The sequence below is a fragment of the Muntiacus reevesi genome, chromosome X (genome assembly GCF_963930625.1).
Source record: "Muntiacus reevesi chromosome X, mMunRee1.1, whole genome shotgun sequence".
Taxonomy (NCBI): domain Eukaryota; kingdom Metazoa; phylum Chordata; class Mammalia; order Artiodactyla; family Cervidae; genus Muntiacus; species Muntiacus reevesi.
Window position 1 is genome coordinate 86,241,075 of NC_089271.1, and position 24,095 is coordinate 86,265,169.

The following is a 24,095-nucleotide window of genomic DNA, read 5'->3' on the forward strand; positions in this document are numbered from 1 at the left end:
ATAAAAGAAAACTCACCATGGTGTGTTCTCAAATCCATATATTCAGATTCTGGTTCATTTTGTTAACTTCTCATAATAATCCATTTTGTGACAGGATTGCTTTTTTCCATCAGTTTTTACAATAAAATGAGACAAAACCATCTGAAAACTGAATATTCAGATGAAGTCTGTGGATGTCAGTCAGTTTTTCTATTGATTGCTTTTCATTAAATATTTTAAAAAATGAAAAATTAACCCATTTCCCCTATCCATATATCAGTAATCCTTTAAAATAACAGTCTCATATTACAGGCGCTCTAATGGCCGTTCTTGGCCTCAGACAGTTGTTAGAATGATGTTTTGAAAAGTCTTTATCCATTTCTTAATGTAATTCTTTTGAGCTTTCAGTGTCTCTTGGGGTCAACATTGTTATCATGTTCTGTTCCAGACTGAAAATGAGTAAATATTTGTTGATGCATAATTTCCACATATAACTCTATTTGGGGAAAATATTCTCTGTGAGCACATCATTGCTTTTCTGGGATACAGTCAGTTTTCAAAACCCTGTTTTTCCAAAGGTTCATTTTACAGATTACCAATGACTCTTATCTCTCCTGACATCTAATATACAAACATTTGCCATTGGCTCCATACAGCAGGTGCACCTGTATTGATGATTTTGTCCAGTCTGAGTACTAGGTGTATTGCAGAAAGTACAATCGTGAGCAATAGAGAACCTACTCTGGAGGGGGTTATGTCCTAAAGAGAATAATAAAATGATTTATTTAACAGGGAATCACAGACGTCCTTGTTTTAAATATTTCCGTGCTTCCAAACATTTCAAGGTCTCACAACTTTTATAGGAAGATCTGCCTGTTCTCTAACTTAAATTGACTCTTCTTTATCGTCACTTCATCATGTCACCTTTGTTATATTCACTGATACAAAATTATTCTGTAATTTCAATGTATATTGGGTCCCAATAGTATTTAGGTATCGGGGGAAACACTTTTGTAACAAATATGTATTTATTACAAATATATGTTAATTCCCATGAATCTTTAATATTATATATTGAAATTATTAGAAGATCACATATGCTAACATGTGATGGCAGTTGAAAATGTGTTTCTTAGCAGTGAAAAATGAAAGAAAATAGAAATCACCTTAAAAGTGAGTGACATATGACTTCAGGAGTGGCATAGGACTGCTTTCTCCTCCTTCACACATGATTGTTACATTGGATCTTTTTTCTTTCTCTCTGGAATCTTATGGTAGTTTGGCAGAACATCAATATTCACCAGCTGCATAGGTAGTAAAGTGTATAAAATTCAAATTATATTAACAAAATTGTGTCTAACTCTTTGGGGAAATAACCAACTTGTGGCTGCTCTCACTAAAGCTGTCAGTGTACTTTTTTTTTAATATAGTGCAGCTCATCTGAAGACATGATAGTTGCTTGATGTGATTTGATAGACAAGTATCTTGTAACACAAATAAATCCCCTACATAATACAACACCTTGGTCAGCATCCCAGAGCACTTCAAGGAATGAATTATAAAACAAAGGATGCCAGTCAACTAAAATGCTGCAAGGGACCACAAGGAAAAACAGACATACATTTCAGCCAAGTTTTTGTTACATTTCCTTATATCACTTAGGTGCACTCAAGTACCTTTACGAGACATGAGTCTTTTAATAATTGTAACTGTGGCTGGGGATGTCACTCAGTGCTTCTTATGATTTCTCCGCTTCAGTTATCTAAGACATTCCCTTACACAGACAAATCCTCTAATGGAGATTCAGCTATTGTCTATCAGTCTACCCTGCTCTGATCATAAAAATTCATACTTCTGACTGCAGGAAATTCTATTAGTATGATCAAAGCATACTGTCTTGTGGCTTCTGTTAAGAGAGTCCATATAGTTTCACCTCCTCCATAAGTCTCTTTATTTTTACAGTAACATGTTTTCACTGCTAACATTTCTAGTGGAAAATTTATATGATGCGTTGAAATTGACAGAAGGGAGCACTGCATGGTACTTACAAAGTGCTCAATAGATATTGAAGGCCATTCTTCATCAAGCCCTAGTGACACACATTCCTTAATGGATGAGAAAACTTCATCTCAGGTTTTGGAGAACAGTCAGGGACCATGGTACCTTCTTGGGGTAATTTCAGAGAATGAGTAAAGAGAATAATAGCAATAATAGCTATTGTTTTAGAGTGATTCTATTGTGTCAGCTATCATGACAGCAGTTTTACACATAAGGTCTCATTTGTCTTATTGAAACATGTATGAATGACTTAAGGAATACATTTTACTGGTAGAGAATAAAGTGTCAGAAACACTTGGTAAATTGCATTAGATTGTAACTATAAAGTAACACAACTGTAGTTCAAGTCCAGATCTGTGTAACTCAAAAGTCCCATTTCTTCTACTATAATTTACCTCTGAGTCTAGAGAATACAGAGAATGATTTCTTTCCCTCTCTGAGCATTAAGGGGATAATTCTCTTGAACCTATCTTTCAAAATAGTTATTTAGAGCTCTGAATTCGGGCTGTTATTGAGCCTTGGCACTATCACTGGGATGATCCTTTTGGTAGCTAATTACTTTACATAGGAAGTAGGGTACCTTCTTACTGCCCCACATCAGCCTACTGTAATACCTCTTTACACTGTGCATCTGCTTCCCAATCCTGTCCTTTGCTGATATTGGACTTTCTGTTTGTATTAATGAGTACATCCATTTACTCACTAATTTTATAAGATTTTCTTTCAAATTACATATGATATTTATCACCTGCTCTGCACTAAATTTTATTTTAGTGGGTAAATGAAGGAAGAGATTTTGCTAGATCAAAGGGCAGCTGTGATCCTCTTATAATGCACAACATCTTCCCTGAATCAGGTTGATTGGTGATAGATTGTATCCAGTAATAGCAGTCAAGTAAAGTAATTCCCTAGGATTTCTGGTTTGACATCTTAGCTGAAGACATCATTTTGGGGACAGTAAAATATTACCATCTGTTGTTAATTTTGTTCAATAGGCAACCTGCCTATCTTCCTTGGGAGAAGATCTCGAAAATAGTCAGCTAGCTCAGGAGTGCTTTTAAAATCAATCAGCAAATATTTGAATGTTTAATATATGCAAGGACCTGTGTTCAGTGCTACACAAGAGGCAGTCTTTGATTCTTCTTTCTATATACTCCTCATCAACAACCTGCCTCCCACAATATTCTGATAACTCCGAAATCTGCCAACTCTGATACTTATCTCCTAAATTCAAGGACTGAATTTCCAAATGCTACCAGATATCATAACAATAGCTAAACTCAAAATATCAGGAAAGCAATATTATTTCCCTATTATAGAGGTTCATTTTACTATTCATGTGACGATTTGGAGGGGCAAATGCTGGAAGGATCTGGGAACACATTTAAATAGTCAGTTTTAGTGATTCAACCTTGAAGTATGTAAATTTTAAGCTTGAATGATGAGAACTGAACATAAGAGCCAATTCTAAGTAATTCTTCAGGTTAAAATATAGGCAAGGAATGGTATTAAATTACACTATGTTTTCCGTGATTTCAACATGACTTCAAGGTTTGGAGTCTTAATGTTGGTGCTTAATCGCTAAGTCATGTCCTAATCCATATCCTGATAATGGGAATCTAATAGTGTCTTTGTTAGAAGTAAAATACACTGGTGTCTGAAAGGATGATGAACCAAGTTCACTTAAATGCTAATAAAAATGTCTTGGTAACATCCAACTAATGGTTTTTATTTGTGGATCTCACACTGTTTACCTCACCTTTCCACAACTTAAGAGATAGAGACAAAAAAGGAAGGAACTAATGTATATGGATCATATGCTTGGCTCCTACCTAATTTTCAAAACAAGACTCCTTAACAGGACTTTCTCCTTCATTACAAATGAGGAAACTGAAGCAGAGAAATTAGGTGGATTAGCTTTACACAATCAGACTCTGCAAAACTGTCTAGATTCACTCATTTGGTTGAATTTGCTACTGAGCCATACCCTACCAGCCCCCACTGCCTTCCTGGTTGACTTACTAGAGTATAGGTAGCAGATCAAGGGAAGCAAATTCATCTACCCTCATTTTCTGAAACAAACATAAAAACCAAACAATAAGCCAAACCAAATTGGCACTTCCTTCTGCCTTCATTAATGCCAACAGTATTCTACCTCCCAAAGGACTAAACACCATGGAACCATCTTTGACGTTATCCTCCCATAACTGGTCATTTACTACTAGGTCCCTTTGCTTCTTCCTTAATTCTTCCTCTTGTGTATGTTGCTTTCTTTCCCTTTCTACTGTCAGCATCCTAGGGCATTACCTGTTTCTAAGACCTTTTGAAAACTTAACTAACAGTGTTCCTGTCCCTAGTCTCTTTTTCAACAAGTCATACATACCACTCTCAATATGACTTAAGAGGTGGCCTGGCGTAGAGTCTGAATTCTGTAGCCAAAATGCCTGAGATCAGAACTTCAACGTACAATTTGACTCTCTACAAGTTATTTAAATACAAATTGTGTATTTGTATTGTAGTGTATCTGTGCTTCACTTTCCTCATTTTTAGGAGACTAACACGAATAATGTGTTTTCCTGGTGGCTCAGATTGTAAAGAATCCACCTGCAATGCAGGAGACTCAGGTTCAATCCCTAGGTCAGGAAGATCCCCTGGAGAAGGGAATGTTTCCCCACTCCAGTATTCTTCCCTGGACAATTCTATGGCCAGACGAACCTGGTGGGCTCCAGTGCATAGGGTCACAAAGAGTCAGACATGACTGAACACAATGTGAATCACCATTTCCTAGGGTGGTTTTGAGAATCAAATCCACATATATGTATGTAACAGATTTCAAGAACAGTGACTGGCACAGAGTACTCAATGTTAATTGCTGTTATTGTTACTATAATTTTTAAAGTACTTTTGGTCACATTATTTTGGTTGGGGGTGGTATTGGAAAAAAAAAGCAAATCCATGCTGTTTTGGGTTTGTAGACCAAGCATTGAAATACAAAGCCCAGAAACAGTAGACCAAGCATTGACATACAAAGCCCAGAACCAGATATGAATGCAACACAGATATGAATGAAAACAAATGATATTAGAACTGAAGCAAGACTGAAAATATCTATGTAAGCTTAGGTTTTAAATTCCTTGTGGATCTCACACCAAAGCCACCCTGGTGTTCAGGGTTCCTACAGGTCTTACAGGGCATAGCCAGAAGGGAGGTATATGGTGACTAGCACCTGGTCCAGATAGTTCTGTTGTTTTTTTAACCATCAGGGAGACTGAAAAATTCCTACTTCTTAAACATATATTAATAAAATAATAGAAAACATGCTTCTGTGCTAATGATAGCCAGGTAACAGTAAAACTAAAGGAAAAATTAAGTGGGAAAGGATTTGGAAACAGGGATAAAGGCATAAATGAAGGCAGAAAAAGACCTAGGACCTTGGATAGATTCCCACACAAATTTACATGTGGGAGATTAGATTTGTTCATTCATGGAGACTTTAATGTGGTTAGCTTCCAATTTTTATGGCATTTACATGGACTCTAAAGGGACTTTAATTCAAATTCTGCCCCTAGGTATATACCTCATATATTCCTAACCTATAAACCTTTTCTCACTTCATTCTTTCTGTCTACAACTTCTTTTTGGTCCCTGTTTGTTTTTGCTTACTCACTCACTTTCTCTCTCTTTCTCTCTACTTGCTTAATTTTTATTTATTTATCCATTTGTATCCCCTCTACTGTGAAGCCTTCATTAAACGTTGTAGTCATAGAGTTTAAAGTTTTGTCTTATTTCAGTGTACATCTCCAGCACTTAATTTCTATTTACCCATTTAGAATCATGGGCTAGTTTTATTATTAGCTATAGTTATCAAGTGATTGTGTTATGAGTTTTAGGCTACATTGGACACTTTTTGTGAGTAGATGGTATGTCTTATACTTACTATGCGAGTACTGAAAAAAACAGTAGGATGCTTTGAATATTCCCCTGATTGTGTTTTTGCAAAACTATTGATGAGCGATATGACCTACATTTCAGACATAGTAACAGGGATATTCCCAGTATACTTTTATACATCTGTCTATGAAAAGCATGAATGCATATAGGAAGATTAGCAGACAGCAAAGGTTAATTTTTGGAGAGGCAGACACCCATGGTTAATGACAAATTTTATTTCAAAGAGGAAAATGATAGATTATGCTTTATTTTTGTATTAGAGCAGATAGGGTCTATTTGACAACTTGTTTTGCTGCTTTTGAGGGGTATTTTGTCCCCTTAAACTAAGGACTCTTATTTATGTTGTCAAATTATTTTCATGTTGTCTACAGTTATCCCTTGCCTACTCTGTGACTGGCATTTGTATTTAAAAAAGCTAAGCTATATGTAAAAAATAAAATAATTAGGATTGTTAATAATTTCATTGTGTGTGTGCTTGTGTATGTTCTTATGTGTTGACCCTCCACCCACCTCTCTCCCAGAATTAATTTGGTGAATGGAAACTAGTTAAATGACCTGGAGTTATGGGAAATTAAAGACTGAAAGAAATTGTTATCATAGGAACTATACCAAAGGGAATAGAGAATGTGGACCCATACTATGAAACAAGTAAAACCTAACTTGAACTGTTTTGAAGAAAACCAATATAGAATTCTTGAATAATGTACCTAAAAGTAAGTTCATGTACTTTTACCATAACTTATTTAACATCAACATTCTGTCAAGCAGGTGAAATTCTTTAGAGCATATATAAATATTTAATATATTTTATTAATATAGATCATAGGTTTAAAATTATTAGGTTCTCAATCAGAGCTAATCTTCTAGCTCTGGTTTCAAACAGCATAGAAATAGGTAATAGTGAAGCCACATTTTTTTTAGGAAATGTATTTCCACTTATATTATCTGTCATCATATATATGTTTTTTTATATGTGGCCCAGCTGTTCATTCAACTCAATGTTATATTTGTGCATTTTCATGGTTCACCTCAGGGACAGATTTTTGGCACTTTAAATGTTATTGGTGACTAATGATTATGCAATTAACATATAGCAGCTGGCTAGCTTCAATAATATTTTCTTAATGCTATAAGGATGATTTCATTTATTCTTTGAAATCGAACAGCTATTTTTTTAACTTTTGAAAAAAATACTCTTTTGAAATGTCTAAAACAGAATAATATTTGTTAAAGTGTTCTGGAGAAGGAAATACAACTGTTAAAACCCAGAGAGAATTCATTTTATTCAAAATTTTTACAGTATCATCTATGAAATGATCCACACTAGAGAGAAAAATAATGGGCTTTATATATATTTATTTATTTATTTACATGTATATATATAATCTTATACAGCATTCCTTATCTTACAGATGAGCTCAGTGAAAATGTTGCGTCCTCGTCTCAATAGCATTCTTTTCAAGCTCACATTTGAAGAACATGTAAACAACATCAAGCCAAGCATCATAGCAGTAACTCTGGCCTGTGAAGAACTGAAGAAAAGTGAAAGCTTTAACAGACTTTTAGAGTTAATTCTTTTGGTTGGAAACTACATGAACTCAGGCTCAAGAAATGCCCAGTCTTTGGGTTTTAAGATCAACTTTCTCTGTAAGGTAAGAGAACATCTTATAATGCCAGTTTGCAACAATAATCTCATCTATGAAAGAGAAGTCACTTTAAACACCAATAGTATGTAAGCCAAAAAAGTATGCTTTAAAAGGATGAATTTTATGGCATGTGAGAGCTGGGTTCAATCTCTGAATTGAGAAGATCCCCTGGTTAAGGAAACAGCCACACACTCCAGTTTTCTGGCCTGGAAAATTCCTTGGACAGAGGAGGCTGGCAGGCTACAGTTCATGGGGTCACAGAGGACTGAGTGAAGTCATCTTTAAAACAGATAAATGATTTTTAAAAACCTTACTGTAATAAAATCTCAAAGACTGCAAATTCTTCTATGGTATGCTGTTCAGCTCTTGCTGATCAAATCTTTGTGGAGTTTTTAGATACAAAAAAATGGCTTTTTATAAACTAGATGCAACGTTATATTTTAATCCCTTCAAACTTATTTTGTGTCTGTCCAGAAAGTATTTGAGGAGCTAAGTTCAGTGAGGTAATAGCCAATTATTTCCTTCTGAATATGCTTTGCTTACTCTAGAAGAGAGTAAGAAAATAATACTCTTTTTTGTTGAAAGTGTTGTATTAATATACTTATACTAAGAATCCAGTGCAATAACTAAAAGATTTTTAAAAATTAAGTGATAATCCTCTTATTGTTTTGATTAAACAATTTCATGGTATTGTTCTCGAGGTTTAAATTCTTGTGAAAGGTAAACAAAGAAATGGACAAGTGATGATATAGGTCCACTTCTAGGTTAGTGCAAACCACCATATTCAAGGGAAAAACCTGTCACAAAAAGAAAACTGAACAGGCTCTGAGGGGAAGGCCTGTAAGAAAGCTAGAGACAGAAATAAATCTGAAAACAAGCAATCAGTTTTTGACATCTCACCATTGTTTCACTTTTTTTTTTCTTTTACATCTGAAAACATTACAAAACTTTGGTTAGTTCTTGAGGTATATTATTACAAGAATCCCCAATCTAGGAATGGATATAAATTTCTTTTCTATTTATGCATTAAATAGATGTGCATTACATATAAATGTGCTAGCATTTTAATATGTATCAAAAATGATTTGCTCCTGGTTGTTCTCTCCCAGATAGACATAAAGAATAACATTTGTAGATAAGAAGATGCATAATGGAATTGTATTGTTTACTCCCAATTTATTTTTGAGAGGCATAGGGAAAGATGGGAAGATAGGGAAGATGGTGTGGAATGTTAGATTTTTGTTAAAAACACACATTTTTAGTCCCTCTTCTTGTGATATGAGGGGACATGTGAAATTATTTGATAATGCCAATGAGAATAAAGCAGTGCTTGTAATAAATTAGAATAACTCACACCCTGGTTTGGAGGGTAAAACTAAATAAGACTTTTCATTTTATTGCACATCATATACTCTAAACTTGTACAAGCATCTCTTATCAAGATGTTAGTTGTTCAGAGTATGTACTGTAGGCACAGTGAATGAATCTTAAAGTGTTCTTGGTTGGTGATTGCAAAAACATAAATTAAAATATCATTGGAAATTTGTATTGTTAGTCTGTTTCACATTTAATTCATATAAAGAAGACATTTAAAACAAACTGTCCTAATTTGAATAAATATGTACCTTTTTAAGTGTCTTAATTTCACACTATTCAAATTAATAATGTGAACTGATTTTATTGAAGTAATAATGAATAAGTCATTTATACATAAGAAGAAAAGATTCCATTAATCTCACAGGATTGTACAGTTGCATCTTATATTTTGGATGGAGGCTTCTTCCTGTCATCTTCCTATCAAATAAAAGTTCTTCCACACAGCACTGGTCTGACATCTATCACTAGAAGTATGCTCAAAGGATTCAGCACAAAGATTTTTGCCAACTTCAAATAAAATAAAAAATATTCTTGTGGGAAATACTAGCACGTAGTAATAGATGTTGTAAAAGAGAAAGAAGTGAATGTTTAAAAATCTTTTGCCCTCTCCCATTTTTCAATAGGATTTTTATGTTCAGGGGAATACTTGTCATTAAGAAAGAGAAATATCATATATATGTATGATATTCCCACAATATCTAGGATTAAAAAGATGTTCCTGAAATGCAAAGGATTCTAAGTATATATAAATGTCTAAAATGAGAGAAATTTACTGAAGTATATAGAAATAGTTAGGTTAAATTTATAATCTGTTGGAAATTGAGTTAACTACTGATGTATGATTGGCTAGAATTGCTGTTAAATTCCAGTTATATTTTAAAAGAATACTTGGTTGATTTTTCTTAGCATTTTTCCTTAATAAAAATAGCAGAGGGGGCTTGCTTTGCTGGGTACTGACTCTTCTTTTAAAATGATATCACTTGCCTACATAGATTATTCTAATGATTATTTCCTTTCTTGGTGAATTTAAAACTGTATTCTACTTTTCATAAGAAGCTATAGATTATGTTAAAATATTAACATAGTTTAAATGGAGCCATGTCATAAGCAGTTAAATTTATCAGATTTTTCTTGTAGTAAAATGATATTAAAAATTCAGATGTCACAATAAGTACTACCCTCATCACAAAATGCTTTGCTAATTTGCAGCAGTGTGTTATCACTGTAAGTCACCAATGTAGGGTGTTGAACTGTAATAAAGTCATTTCTCTGCAGATGAGTTTCCAATGTTAGCTTGGCCTGTGCTTACCTGTTGATTATTAAAATTCTAGCCAATAGTAATGTTGTACTTCAGGGTCATTTGTTATTTTTGTTTTCAGGGTATAATAACATATAATCTACATCAGAACAAAACATTTAAAAATACTTAGCATAGCTTTCCCTAGATACTGCGCTTTGTGGGTATATCAGATAAGGAATGTGCTTTGCAAGGTAAAAGAGGAGAGTGAAAAAGCTGGCTTACAACTCAACATTCAGAAAACTAAAATCATGGCATCTGGTCCCATCACTTCATGGCAAATAGATTTTGGGCTCCAAAATCACTGCAGATGGTGACTGCACCTATGAAATTAAAAGACACTTGCTCCTTGGAGGAAAAGTTATGACCAACCTAGACTACATATTAAAAAGCACAGACATTAGTTTGCCAACAAAAGTCTGTCTAGTAAAAGCTATGGTTTTACCAGTAGTCATGTATGGATGTGAGAGTTGGACTAAAAAGAAAGGTGAGCACTGAAGAATTGATGCTTTTGAACTGTGGTTCTGGAGAAGACTTGAGAGTCCCTTGGACTGCAAGGAGATCCAACCAGTCCATCCTAAAGAAAATCAGTCCTGAATATTCATTGGAAAAACTGATGCTGAAGCTGTAACTCCTATACTTTGGTCACCTGATGTGAAGACCCGACTCATTGGAAAAGACCCTGATGCTGGAAAAGATGGAAGCCGGGAGGAGAAGGGGACAACAGAGGATGCGATGGTTGGATGGCATCACTGACTCAATGGATATGAGTTTGAGTAAACTCTGGGAATTGGTGCTGGACAGGGAAGCCTAGTGTGCTGCAGTCCATGGGGTCACAAAGAGTTGGACATGCCTGAGCGACTGAAGTGACTGACTTGCAAGCAACAGAAAGTGACTCTGCCTGACTTAAGCAAAAAATGGAATTTATAGAGAAGAGCTCCATTAAAATAGCACCCATTATAGCAGCTTTGAGAATGCTGAAAGCAGGAATGAATGGGAAGTCTTTGCAGAAAGTTGTCTCTAGGGTGTATTAGTTGTAAGCATTTTATTCCTTCTTTCCCTGTGTTTAATTCAAATTCTAATTAGAAAGAGAGACCAACTGGCCTGGTGTAGAAACTTTTGGACACAGCCAGGGAAGGAGAGGGTGGGCTAATTGAGAGAATAGCACTGACATATGTACAGTACCATATATAAAATAGATGGCTAGTGGGAAACAGCTGTATAGGACAGGTAGCTCAACTTGGTACTTTGTGATGACCTAGAGGGATGGGATGTGGGGTACATGGGAGGGAAACTCCAGAGGGAAGGGATATGTGCATACCTGGGTTTTCCCAGATGGTGCTAGCGGTACAGAACCTGCCTACCAATGCAGAACATATTAGAGACCATAGTTCCATCCTTGGGTTGGGAAGGTCCCCTGGAGGAGGACCTGGCAACACACTCCAGTATTCTTGCCTGGAGAATCCCTTGGACAGAGGAGCCTGGCAGGCTACCATACATAGAGTTGCAATGAGTCAGACACAACTGAAGTGACTTACCAAGCATGCATGGCTGATTCACATTGTTGTATTGTAGAAACTAACACAACATTGAAAAGTAATCATCCTCCAATTAAGAATTTTTTTAAAATGGGAAAAAAATTAAGATCTCAGAAAAGAAAAAGAAACCATTTCAAGGAAGTATGAAGAGAAATAAGAGTTTAGTTATATAGCAGTCATGAATAGGGAATTTCAGTGATAATTAAAGGAAAAACATCTTCAGTTTCTATGTATCCCTTGTTAGTTTTATTTTTCTTGTATACTTGCATTTTCTAGTATGCATTTTGGAATGTACACTGATTATGTATTTAAAATTGATAACTATTATCAAAAAGTACAAATGGTCTGTGTAAATAAATAATAGTTACCAAAAATAAAAATGAAAAGGAATATCCCTTGTCCAAGTGAAGGCATGATTGGTCATGCCTTAAAGGAGTCTGTTAACAAGGATCAGAATACCAAAAGGTAGAGACCAGTGAAGGGATAAAAGCCAGGTCCAAACAAAGGCAAACAAAACAGATACCTGGTATCCCAGGGGGGCACACATATTTCAGAAGACACACAGAAAGCTCGAACTTGTGGTACAGTTGAGTAGCCTGGAAATACACATACAGAGTATTATGTAATGTTGCAATATACTTCTGTCAATGAATATAAAAATTAATAGCATTTGATATTACTTTGAGCTTAACAAGACTTTAGGGGAGGGAGGAAATTTTGTGCTAGAGGTGAAGATGAGTGGTAATGATAAATTAGAACAGAAGGATCTAGAAGGATAGATCTAATTAAGTTATATGGATGGAAGAAGAAGCCATAACCTTACAAGATGGGAGAACACTGGGCTTAGAACTTGCATATTAGCTTATGTTTTGCCCATCACTAGCCATAGTTTCATGGCCAAGTCACTTAACTCTCTCCAAACCTCTTTCCTCACCTATAAATGAGGAAATACAATGACTCGTGTTTATTTTCATAGGATTATTTTCAGGGTCACTAAAATTGTCTTTGTCACTGTATTTTGAAAAATTACTGTGTTAAAAAATGGTAGTTGTTCTTTTTAATGATGATATGCAACTAGGAATAATTTATGATATGTTTGGGATGATTAAAAACTACAGTGCCTGGAATACTGGGTGTTATGTTGGAAACAAATAGCATTGATAGTCAGGTTGTGAGAAGATTTTGAGTAACTTGTATACTAGCATCAGTATCTTCTCTCCATAACTTTTTTTTTTTTTTTTGAAAGTCACTCACACCCATTTTATAAAATATGAAGGCCGAAACCTTTGTTTTTCTGCCTTAATATCTCCTTCACTTTTACTATGACTTTCTAATTATTCTAGCTTGATAGAGAGACATAACAAGTTATGATATGGTATGTTGATATATTTTTGTACAGATGTAAACAACCTGAAGAAAAGATTTGGTTTTACTGTGGAGAAAATTTTAGATATCTAACTTTGATTTAGAAGGTTAATAGAATAATGTAATTGTGCTACTTTGTTTTTCTAAGATTCACCATTTATATAAAGTTTTGTAACATAATGGTCTTTTTTCCTAGAGGCTATCAGATGGTATTAGTGAGAGAATATTACAGCTATCTCACCAAGTATACAAAAGAAAGCATCTGTCTCCCCCATAGAAGTTGTACGGTAGAGTGATTTAGGTTCAGTTACAGTCTGAAATATAACATACTAGAAAATGTGATTTGTAAGGAAAATGACTGCTGTCTGTGACAACAAAATTAAGAAATTTGTAATTCAAAAGAAAATCTATAAAAGATTGAAGCAAAAAGTTACAGTAAGCATTCTAAAAATTTTATAGTATCTAATAATTTTAGTGGAAATGATGTGGATTGTCTCTAAATTTGGAACCTTAACATCAGAAAGTATCTAATCAGTCTAGCCTCTTCAGTCTTCAGATGAGAAAACTGACCCTTGGAGAAGTGAAATATTATACTTTGGTTGGTGTATTGGTTAGTTGATGCTGTCATAGGAGAATATTGCAGGCTGGGTGGCTTAAACAACAGAAATTAATTTTCTCAAAGGTTTGGAGATTAGAAGTTTAAGATCAAGATGCTAACCTGGTTGGTATATGGTTCTCTTTCTGAATTACAGACAGCTCCCTTCTTAGTTGGTAACAGTGACTTTCATAAAGCTGGGATTCACAAGCAACTGTCTTGGTGTGCTCAGGACTAAGAGCTTTCTTGAGATTCATGACTTTCACTACAAAAATTGGGCAATCTCAGGGAAATTGGACCAGTTTGTCATGTTAGTTAAGAAAATAACAGGGATGGTCCTGCTGGCAAAATAAACCCATGTTCTCAAAAAAGAAAGAAAGAAAGAAAATAACAGGAGCTCGGTACAAACATAGAAGGGGTGGAATGGGGAGGGAGGTTCACGAGGGAGGGGACATATGTATACGTATGGCTAATTCATGTTGAGGTTTGACAGAAAACAACAAAATTCTGTAAAGCAATTATCCTTCAATTAAAAAATAAATTTTAAAAAAATGAAAGAAAATAGAAGTAGCATCTTGCCCTCCTGATTATACTTTTTCTCTCTCTCACCTTTGTTTTTGTTTTTTGTTTTAAACATGTGACTAGAACAGCTTGCCTTTCACATTTTTATAATGTCGTTTGCTACTCTTCTTTATCTGTTTATCTAGTTTTTACCCTTTAACTCCTCTTCTCTGGTTCCCATTATGCATTGTGTAGGTAATTATTATAGGACTATTTACTTACGTACTTTTTTTCCATTTATTTTTATTAGTTCGAGGCTAATTACTTTACAATATTGTAGTGGTTTTTGCCATACATTGACATGAATCAGCCATGGATTTACATGTGTTCCCCATCCCGATCCCTCCTCCTGCCTCCCTCTCCATCCCATCCCTCTGGGTCTTCCCAGTGCACCAGACCCGAGCACTTGTCTCATGGATCCAACCTGGGCTGGTGATCTGTTTCACCCTTGATAGTACACTTGTTTCAATGCTGTTCTCTCCAAACATCCCACCCTCGACTTCTGCGACAGAGTCTAAGAGTCTGTTCTGTATATCTGTGTCTCTTTTTCTGTTTTGCATATAGGGTTATCGTTACCATCTTTTTGGATTCCATATATATGCGTTAGTATACTGTATTGGTCTTTATCTTTCTGACTTACTTCACTCTGTATAATGGGCTCCAGTTTCATCCATCTCATTAGAACTGATTCAAATGAATTCTGTTTAATGGCTGAGTAATATTCCATGGTGTATATGTACCACAGCTTCTTTATCCATTCGTCTGCTGATGGGCATCTAGGTTGCTTCCATGTCCTGGCTATTATAAACAGTGCTGTGATGAACATTGGGGTACACATGTCTCTTTCAGATCTGGTTTCCTTGGTGTGTATGCCCAGGAGTGGGATTGCTGGGTCATATGGCAGTTCTATTTCCAGTTTTTTAAGGAATCTCCACACTGTTCTCCATAGTGGCTGTACTAGTTTGCATTCCCACCAACAGTGTAAGAGGGTTCCCTTTTCTCCACCCCCTCTCCAGCATTTATTTCTTGTAGACTTTGGATAGCAGCCATTCTGACTGGTGTGTAATGGTACCTCGTTGTGGTTTTTATTTGCATTGCTCTGTTAATGAGTGATGTTGAGCATCTTTTCATGTGTTCGTTAGCCATCCGTATGTCTTCTTTGGAGAAATGTCTGTTTTGATATTTGGCCCATTTTTTGATTGGGTCATTTATTTTTCTGGAATTGAGCTTCAGGAGTTGCTTGTATATTGAGATTAATCCTTGGTCTGTTTCTTCTTTTGCTATTATTTCCTCCCTTTCTGAGGGCTGTCTTTTCATCTTGCTTATAGTTTCCTTTGTTGTGCAAAAGCTTTTAAGTTTCATTAGGTCCCTTTTTTTTTTTTTTTTTTTTTTTTTTTTTTTTTGCTTTTATTTCCAATATTCTGGGAGGTGGGTCATAGAGGATCTTCCTGTGATTTATGTAGGAGAGTGTTTTGCCTATGTTCTCCTCTAGGAGTTTTAGAGTTTCTGGTCTTCCATTTAGATCTTTAATCCATTTTGAGTTTATTTTTGCGTATGGTGTTAGAAAGTGTTCTAGTTTCATTCTTTTACAAGTGGTTGACCAGGTTTCCCAGGACCACTTGTTCAAGAGGTTGTCTTTTTTCCATTGTATATCCTTGCCTCCATAGTTGAAGATAAGGTGTCTGTAGGTGTGTGGATTTATCTCTGGACTTTCTATTTTGTTCCATTGATCTATATTTCTGTCTTTGTACCAATACTATACAGTCTTGATGACTGTGGCTTTGTTGTAGAGCCTGAAGTCAGGCAGGTTGATTCCTCCAGTTCCATTCCTCTTTCTCAAGATTGCTTTGGCTATTTGAGGTTTTTTGTATTTCCATACAAATTGTGAAATTATTTGTTCTAGTTCTGTGAAGAATACCGTTCGTAGGTTGATAGGGATTACATTGAAAATATAAATTGCTTTGGGTAGTAATAGTCATTTTGACAGTCTTGATTCTTCCAATCAATGAACACGGTATATTTCTCCATCTATTTGTGTTCTCTTTGATTTCTTTCATCAGCGTTTTATAGTTTTCTATATTATAGGTCTTTTGTTTCTTTAGGTAGATATACTCCTAAGTATTTTATTCTTTTTGTTGCAATGGTGAATGGTATTGTTTCCTTAATTTCTCTTTCTGTTTTCTCATTGTCAGTGTATAGGAATGCAAGGGATTTCTGTGTGTTAATTTTATATCCTGCAACTTTGCTATATTCGCTTATTAGCTCTAGTAATTTTCTGGTAGAGTCTTTAGGGTTTTCTATGTAGAGGATCATGTCATCTGCAAACAGTGAGAGTTTCACTTCTTCTTTTCCTATCTGGATTCCTTTTATTTCTTTTTCTGCTCTGATTGCTGTGACCAAAACTTCCAAAACTATGTTGAATAGTAGCAGTAAGAGTGGGCACCCTTGTCTTGTTCCTGATTTTAGGGGAAGTGCTTTCAATTTTTCACCATTGAGGGTAATGCTTGCTGTGGGTTTGTCATATATAGCTTTTATTATGTTGAGGTATGTTCCTTCTATCCCTGCTTTCTGGAAAGTTTTTATCATAAATGGATGTTGAATTTTGTCAAAGGCTTTTTCTGCATCTATTGAGGTAATCATATGGTTTTTATCTTTCAATTTGTTAATGTGGTGTTTTACATTGATTGATTTGCAGATATTAAAGAATCCTTGCATTCCTGGGATAAAGCCCACTTGGTCACGTTGTATGATCTTTTTACCATGTTGTTGGATTCTGTTTGCTACAGTTTTGTTAAGGATTTTTACATCTATTTTCATCAGTGATCTTGGCCTATAGTTTTCCTTTTTTGTGGCATCTTTGTCTGGTTTTGGAATTAGGGTGATGGTGGCCTCATAGAATGAGTTTGGAAGTTTACCTTCTTCTGCAATTTTCTGGAAGAGTTTGAGTAAGATAGGTGTTAGATCTTCTCTGAATTTTTGGTAGAATTCAGCTGTGAAGCCATCTGGTCCTGGGCTTTTGTTTGCTGGAAGATTTCTGATTACAGTTTCGATTTCCTTGCTTGCGATGGGTCTGTTCAGATCTTCTATTTCTTCCTGGTTCAGTTTTGGAAAGTTATGCTTTTCTAAGAATTTGTCCATTTCTTCCAAGTTGTCCATTTTATTGGCATAGAGCTGCTGGTAGTAGTCCCTTATAATCCTTTGTATTTCAGTGTTGTGTGTTGTGATCTCTTCATTTTAATTTCTAATTTTGTTGATTTGGTTCTTCTCCCTTTGTTTCTTAATGAGTCTTGCTAACGGTTTGTCAATTTTGTTTATCTTTTTAAAAAGCCAGCTTTTAGCTTTGTTGATTTTTGCTATGGTCTCTTTTGTTTCTTTTGCATTTATTTATGCCCTAATTTTTAAGATTTCTTTCCTTCTACTAACCCTGGGATTCTTCATTTCTTCCTTCTCTAGTTGTTTTAGGTGTCAAGCTAGGTTATTTATTTGATGTTTTTCTTGTTTCTTGAGGTAAGCCTGTAATTCTATGAACCTTCTCCTTAGCACTGCTTTTACAGTGTCCCATAGGTTCTGGATTGTTGTGTTTTCATTTTCATTCATTTCTATGCATATTTTGATTTCTTTTTTGATTTCTTCTATGATTTGTTGGTTATACAGAAGTGTGCTATTTAGCCTCCATATGTTTGAATTTTTAATAGTTTTTTCCTGCAATTGAGATCTAGTCTTACTGCACTGTGATCGGAAAAGATGACTGAAATGATTTCAGTTTTTTTGAATTTACCAAGGCTAGATTTATGGCCCAGGATGTGATCTATTATGGAGAAGGTTCCGTGTGCACTTGAGAAAAAGGTGAAATGGATTGTTTTGGGGTGAAATGTCCTATAGATATCAGTTAGGTCTAGCTGGTCCATTGTGTCATTTAAAGTTTGTGTTTCCTTGTTATTTTTCTGTTTAGTTGATCTATCCATAGGTGTGAGTGGGGTATTAAAGTCTCCCACTATTATTTTGTTAATATTAATTTCCCCTTTCATACTTGTTAACATTTGCCTTACATATTGCGGTGCTCCTATGATGGGTGCATATATATTTATAATTGTTATATCTTCTTCTTGGATTGATCCTTTGATCATTTTGTAGTGTCCTTCTTTGTCTCTTTTCACAGCCTTTATTTTAAAGTCTGTTTTATCTGATATGAGTATTGCGACTCCTGCTTTCTTTTGGTCTCCGTTTGCGTGAAATATTTTTTCCAGCCCTTCACTTTCAGTCTGTATGTGTCCCTTGTTTTGAGGTCGGTCTCTTGTAGACAGCATATATAGGGGTCTTGTTTTTGTATCCATTCAGCCAGTCTTTGTGTTTTGGTTGGGGCATTCAACCCATTTACATTTAAGGTAATTATTGATAGTTATGCTCCCATTGCCATTTACTTTGTTGTTTTGGTTTTGCGTTTATACAGCCTTTCTGTGTTTCCTGTCTAGAGAAGATCCTTTAGGATTTGTTGAAGGGCTGGTTTGGTGGTGCTGAATTCTCTCAGCTTTTGCTTGTCTGTAAAGCTTTTGAATTCTCCTGCATATCTGAATGAGATCCTTGCTGGTACAGTAATCTGGGTTGTAGGTTATTCTCTTTCATTACTTTCAGTATGTCCTGCCATTCCCTTCTGGCCTGAAGAGTTTCTATTCATAAATCAGGGAATCCCTTTGTGTGTTACTTGTTGTTTCTCCCTTGCTTCTTTTAATATTTGTTCTTTGTGTTTGATCTTTGTTAACATGATTAATATGTGTCTTGGGGTGTTTCGCTTTGGGTTTATCCTGTTTGGGACTCTCTGGGTTTCTTGGACCTGTGTAAAAATATGGAACGCTTTACGAATTTGCATGTCATCCTTGTACAGGGGCCATGCTAATCTTCTCTGTATCATTCCAATTTTAGTATATGTGCTGTCAAAGTGAGCACCATGTACTTACTTTTGTACTTTTTTATTTGATCTCTCTGTCTTTCTAAAGATGCAGAACTCGTGGAGGGTGGTTATTTTTTTATTCTAAGTTTTATCCCCAGTGTCTATTGTATAAAAATTACTATTGAATGAAAGGTATGCAATTTGATTAAATAAAAGGATTTGTCATGAGAGCTCAACATAAGTATTAGCATTTTTTTAAGTGAGAGCATTTCATTTTTCACAGATATAAAGGGTGTATTTTTACCATCAAAACTATTACATGTGTAATTGTAACATTTAACTATGGTTTATTTGCAAATATATAAAAGTGTATTGTTTCATATCAATATAAAATAAAAATTCACCCTCAAACATGGGTTATAAAATCAATATTGCACTATTAATTTAAAACCAAGGATACTGTTGAAAATTACCATAGATAATACTGAAAGGCCCCATCAGTAAATCCTAGTCAGTAGTCTACACAGTTGGTTGCCTGTGTTTTTACTCTTTAGATATATCCCTTGTGATTCACAGAGATTTATTATTATTAATCCCATTTTGTAAATTAGGAAACAGCTCAGAGGTAAAGCATCTGCCTGCAATGCAGGAACAAAGGAGACTTGCGTTTGATCCCTGGGTTCACAAGATCCCCTAGATGAGAAAATGACAACCGTCTCCAGTATTCTTACAAGCAGAATCTCATGAGTAGAGGAGCCTGGTGGGCTACAGTCCATGCAGTCGCAAAGAGTCGGACGTGAAGTGAACATGGACACACAGATGAAAGCCCAGTGAGGTTATGTAACTTTTTACAAGATAAAAAAGCTAGTAAATGTCCAAGTTTGGGTTTAAATCTAGGTTTTCTGTGTTCAAAACCGTGCAACGCACTGCCTCTCACTGTATTATAACAGAAAGTTTAGTTATACGTAGCTCATTTCAAGGAAGAATTACAGAACCAACTCTGCCCCTTACAGAGTACTGAAAATGGGGGAAGTCACATGTGGATTTTCTTTCCTCTCCTGTAGATTGTAAAATGAGAAATCTTTCTTTTTTATTATTCAAATTGAAATAGAAGTCATTGTAGGAATATTAATAGAATTCCTCTAAGAGATTGTAATGTATCCAGGTAGTAGTACTTATACAGTTGTAATAAAATAGCATCTAGTAATCTGAATAATTATAGAGCAATCACTTGCTTTGTATGTATAGGGTCTCATACCCTATCAGTTTTGTATAGGTAGAGTTGGCTGCTTTCCACAATACATATTTTCTACAAATGAACATCTGTTCTCCAGAGAAATGGCTTACCTAGGATCACTCAGTATTGGAGGTGAGGTTAGAATCCCACTTTTCCTGGGACTCAAAGTATTTGAGTGGCCCAAGGTATTTTTTTTTCAGAATTTGATGATGTCTTTTGGTTTACTCAGATATGCTTTTTCCTATAAGACAGTTTTTGGCATTATTTGGATTTGGGGGAGATGTGATTGATAATTTACTGAGAAGAAAATGACGTTTAGGAAGATAATTTGTCTTGGAACAATTGCATGTAAGGGAAGATTGTATTCTCTATCAAGAGCAGGGTTGGATGGAATGTTAGTTAGTTCTCTTACCAAGCTTTCCTTCTTTTCCCCTGTGGATCCTTTTAACTTTCCTTCAGTGAGCTCTTTGCAGCAAAGACTTTTCAGTTAGTGATCTCTAGATTCATGGGTTATAATTAGTGATACAAGATCAAAAGCTACAGCAACATAGAGAGGAGCTGACTCATGTTACTTTGCATTTTAAAATGTTACCACATAATACAGTGATATGTTGTATTATTTGTTCATAACTCATGACCAGTAGACACAAACATCTCAAGTTAAGGGTTTGTCTGTGTCTCATTATGTTACATTGAAGCAAGACCATTCACCATTGTTGACCTCTGAAATAACTAAGTAGCATAGATTGAGATATGGACAGGATATCATTCTTAATTTTAAATGATTTCCTTTGTTCAGCTTATTTGATGGTTGACCTTTATTTAATCCTTTGTTTTGTATTGTACTGTGGTTAATGGGCTCTCGTCTTTGAGAACCACTCAATATTGAACCACTCAATGAAAAAAATGAATGTTGATCCCTTGTTGACTATGTCCATGTTGACACTTTAAGATTCAATTTCTATAACTGTGTCAAGGGTTTTGCTTCCTGTACCTCTTCACGACAATCAATACACCCATATTTGTGAATTTTCAAAGAGTAAGTTTTTATATTGTCAGTAAGTGCTGAAATGTTTAAATTTATAGAACTCTATAAATTTATTTGTTTAAAGAAACAATTCTCCATAAGCTCTTTTAATTCCCATATGTTATTCATTATATGTCCTCAAGCACATACTATTCATCAGTGCATGTGGAGTTGTACTGGAGAAGGAAATGGCAACCCCTCCAGTATTCTTGCCTGGAGAATCCCGTGGACAGAGGAGCATGGTGGGCTGCTGTCCATAGGGTCATACAGAGTTGGACACGACTGTAATGACTTAGCATGCATGCAGGCATTGGGGAAGGAAATGGCAGCCCGCTCCAGTATTCTTGCCTGGAGAATCCCAGGGATGGAGGAGCCTGGTGTGCCGCCATCTATGGAGTCATACAGAGTCAGACACGACTGAAGCGACTTAGCAGCAGCAGCAGTGGACTTGCTGTGTACATGCTGTGTACTTGCTGTGTACATATGCACAACTGTAATACTAAAATATTGCTTCAGTCACCTTATTTCTCCAGTAACCAAGATGTGTGGATACTAGTTCAGAAATCCAATCCAGAGTCCTTGCCTCCAATGCCTTTCTTGGAAATCTGAGCAAAACACAGGCTACTTCTGAGCTTCACTTTAAAAATAGAGCCCTCTAAGCATTGGAACAATATGAGCACATCTCCCATATTTTGTAATCCCATGAACAGACTACCATGTGCTTCGAATATTGTCCTTCAGTTTGAAATTTGTCCTCCCACTTCTAAGATGTAGGATGCGTGGGTACTCAGTCGTGTCCGACTCTGTGACCCTCCAGGATTCTCTGTGCATGGTGACTCTCCAGGCAAGAATCCTGGAGTGGGTTACCACGCCCTTCTCCAGGGGATCTTCCTGATCCAGGGATGGAATCCATCTCCTGTGTCCCCTGAATATCAGGTGAATTCTTTAGCTGCCAAGCTATTGGGGAAGCCGAAGATGCAGGGTACCTGCTGCTGCTGCTAAGTCGTTTCAGTCGTGTCCGACTCTGTGCGACCCCATAGATGGCAGCCCACCAGGCTCCCCCATCCCTGGAATTCTCCAGGCGGGAACACTGGAGTGGGTTACCATTTCCTTCTCCAATGCATGAAAGTGAAAAGTGAAAGTGAAGTCGCTCAGTTGTGTCTGACTCTTCATGACCCCATGGACTGCAGCCTACCAGGTTCCTCCATCCATGGGATTTTTCAGGCAAGAGTACTGGAGTGGGGTGCCATTGCCTTCTCCGAGATGCAGGGTACCTAGTGTCTTTATTTCTAAGATAGATATCTCAATTTTTCCAAATGGTTACAGCATTTTCCTGATTTATGTTAATGTGGAGTTGCTTTGTATCTTTCTTATTCTCTGTAGCCTGCTTTACAGAATTGAGGTGAGGAAAAAGACCACCTGCTGTATCAGCAGGGGTAAAGGTATATGATCACATTAGGCTCAGGGATTAACCAGTTTTGTGGATGTACTTCTTCAAATTGTTAGTCATGAGAGAGTATGTCTATTGGAATACCTTTTTTGAAACCTTGAGCTCTGATGAAAAGAAACAAACTCACACTTTTATTCTCCTACTTGCCTCTAAAAATACAGAGTTCCCATGAGTTTATTTAAAGGTTTTTCTCTAAGTTGAAATATTCATTACATTCATTGCTGCAAATTAGGTAATACTTTAAATGTAACAGTTGTTTGTTTTCTCAGAATTTGATTGCATCTGTTTAGATATTATCACATTTACAACACTATAGTTTAGGGTGTGTGAAAACTTCATTATGTCCCCCAATTTTCAGTTTATTAAATCCTCTGGAGAATAGTAGTTTGAAAATGCAATTTATCTAATGTAGATGATTATTATTCCTTGTCAGTGTTGACTGCTTTGAAAACATTTTTTTTCTCTCAATATTTTTTTCTATTTTGCTTGTATATCTGAAAATGTTCTGTTCTCTAAATACACACACACACCAAGACCTTTAAGTGTAATTAATATTGTGACACCTATGCTTCTGTCCCTGGTTTTAACTTCTGTTGCCATTAAATCTGCATCCCATATGTCCAGATAACTTGTTATGAGGGGTAATATGAGGATATACATTTACACTTGCCTTGTGAACTAGCTATGCCTATTTACTATACCCCCCTATGGAAGCATATGATCTTTTTGATATGAAAAATATTTCAATTTTTGAAAGTTTTGTATTAGTAGGAGGACTGAGAAAAAGGAGTTAAAAGCCAGACCAAACTAAGGCGTGTGTGTGTGTCAAAGAGATTGAGAGATAAAATAAGAGAGGGAATGAAGGAGTGAGGAAGTTTCAGGGATGATTTTCAGAATTGGATGATCAGAGAGAAGTAGAATCAGGTTAAATATTTCTTCTTACATGTAAACTGACAAACTTGTAAAGGGCTTTAAAAATGCAAAGTGAGAGGTGCCACATTATGCTTCTTATCTCCTACCAATAATAATTATTTAAAAAGCAAGCAATATAAATTTGTATATAGAACTATAGTGAGGGGTAAAATTTGTTTCCACTAGGGGACTTGTTTATGGCTTTATGACTCAT

The 24,095-nt window shown here is 35.7% G+C and overlaps 1 protein-coding gene and 1 non-coding gene across 3 annotated transcripts in view; one reads left to right on the forward strand and one right to left on the reverse strand.

Annotated features, from left to right (window-relative positions):
- DIAPH2 (diaphanous related formin 2) overlaps positions 1–24,095 on the forward strand; it is a 969,789-nt gene that overhangs the window by 486,400 nt on the left and 459,294 nt on the right. For both annotated transcript variants that reach the window (XM_065914818.1, XM_065914819.1), the window contains one exon: positions 7,401–7,640. In XM_065914818.1, coding sequence (XP_065770890.1) covers positions 7,401–7,640 — 240 coding nt within the window. The remainder of the gene's footprint in view (positions 1–7,400; positions 7,641–24,095) is intronic.
- LOC136154854 (U6 spliceosomal RNA) lies at positions 19,205–19,311 on the reverse strand. Its single transcript, XR_010660561.1, has one exon. It is a non-coding gene; the product is annotated as a U6 spliceosomal RNA (small nuclear RNA).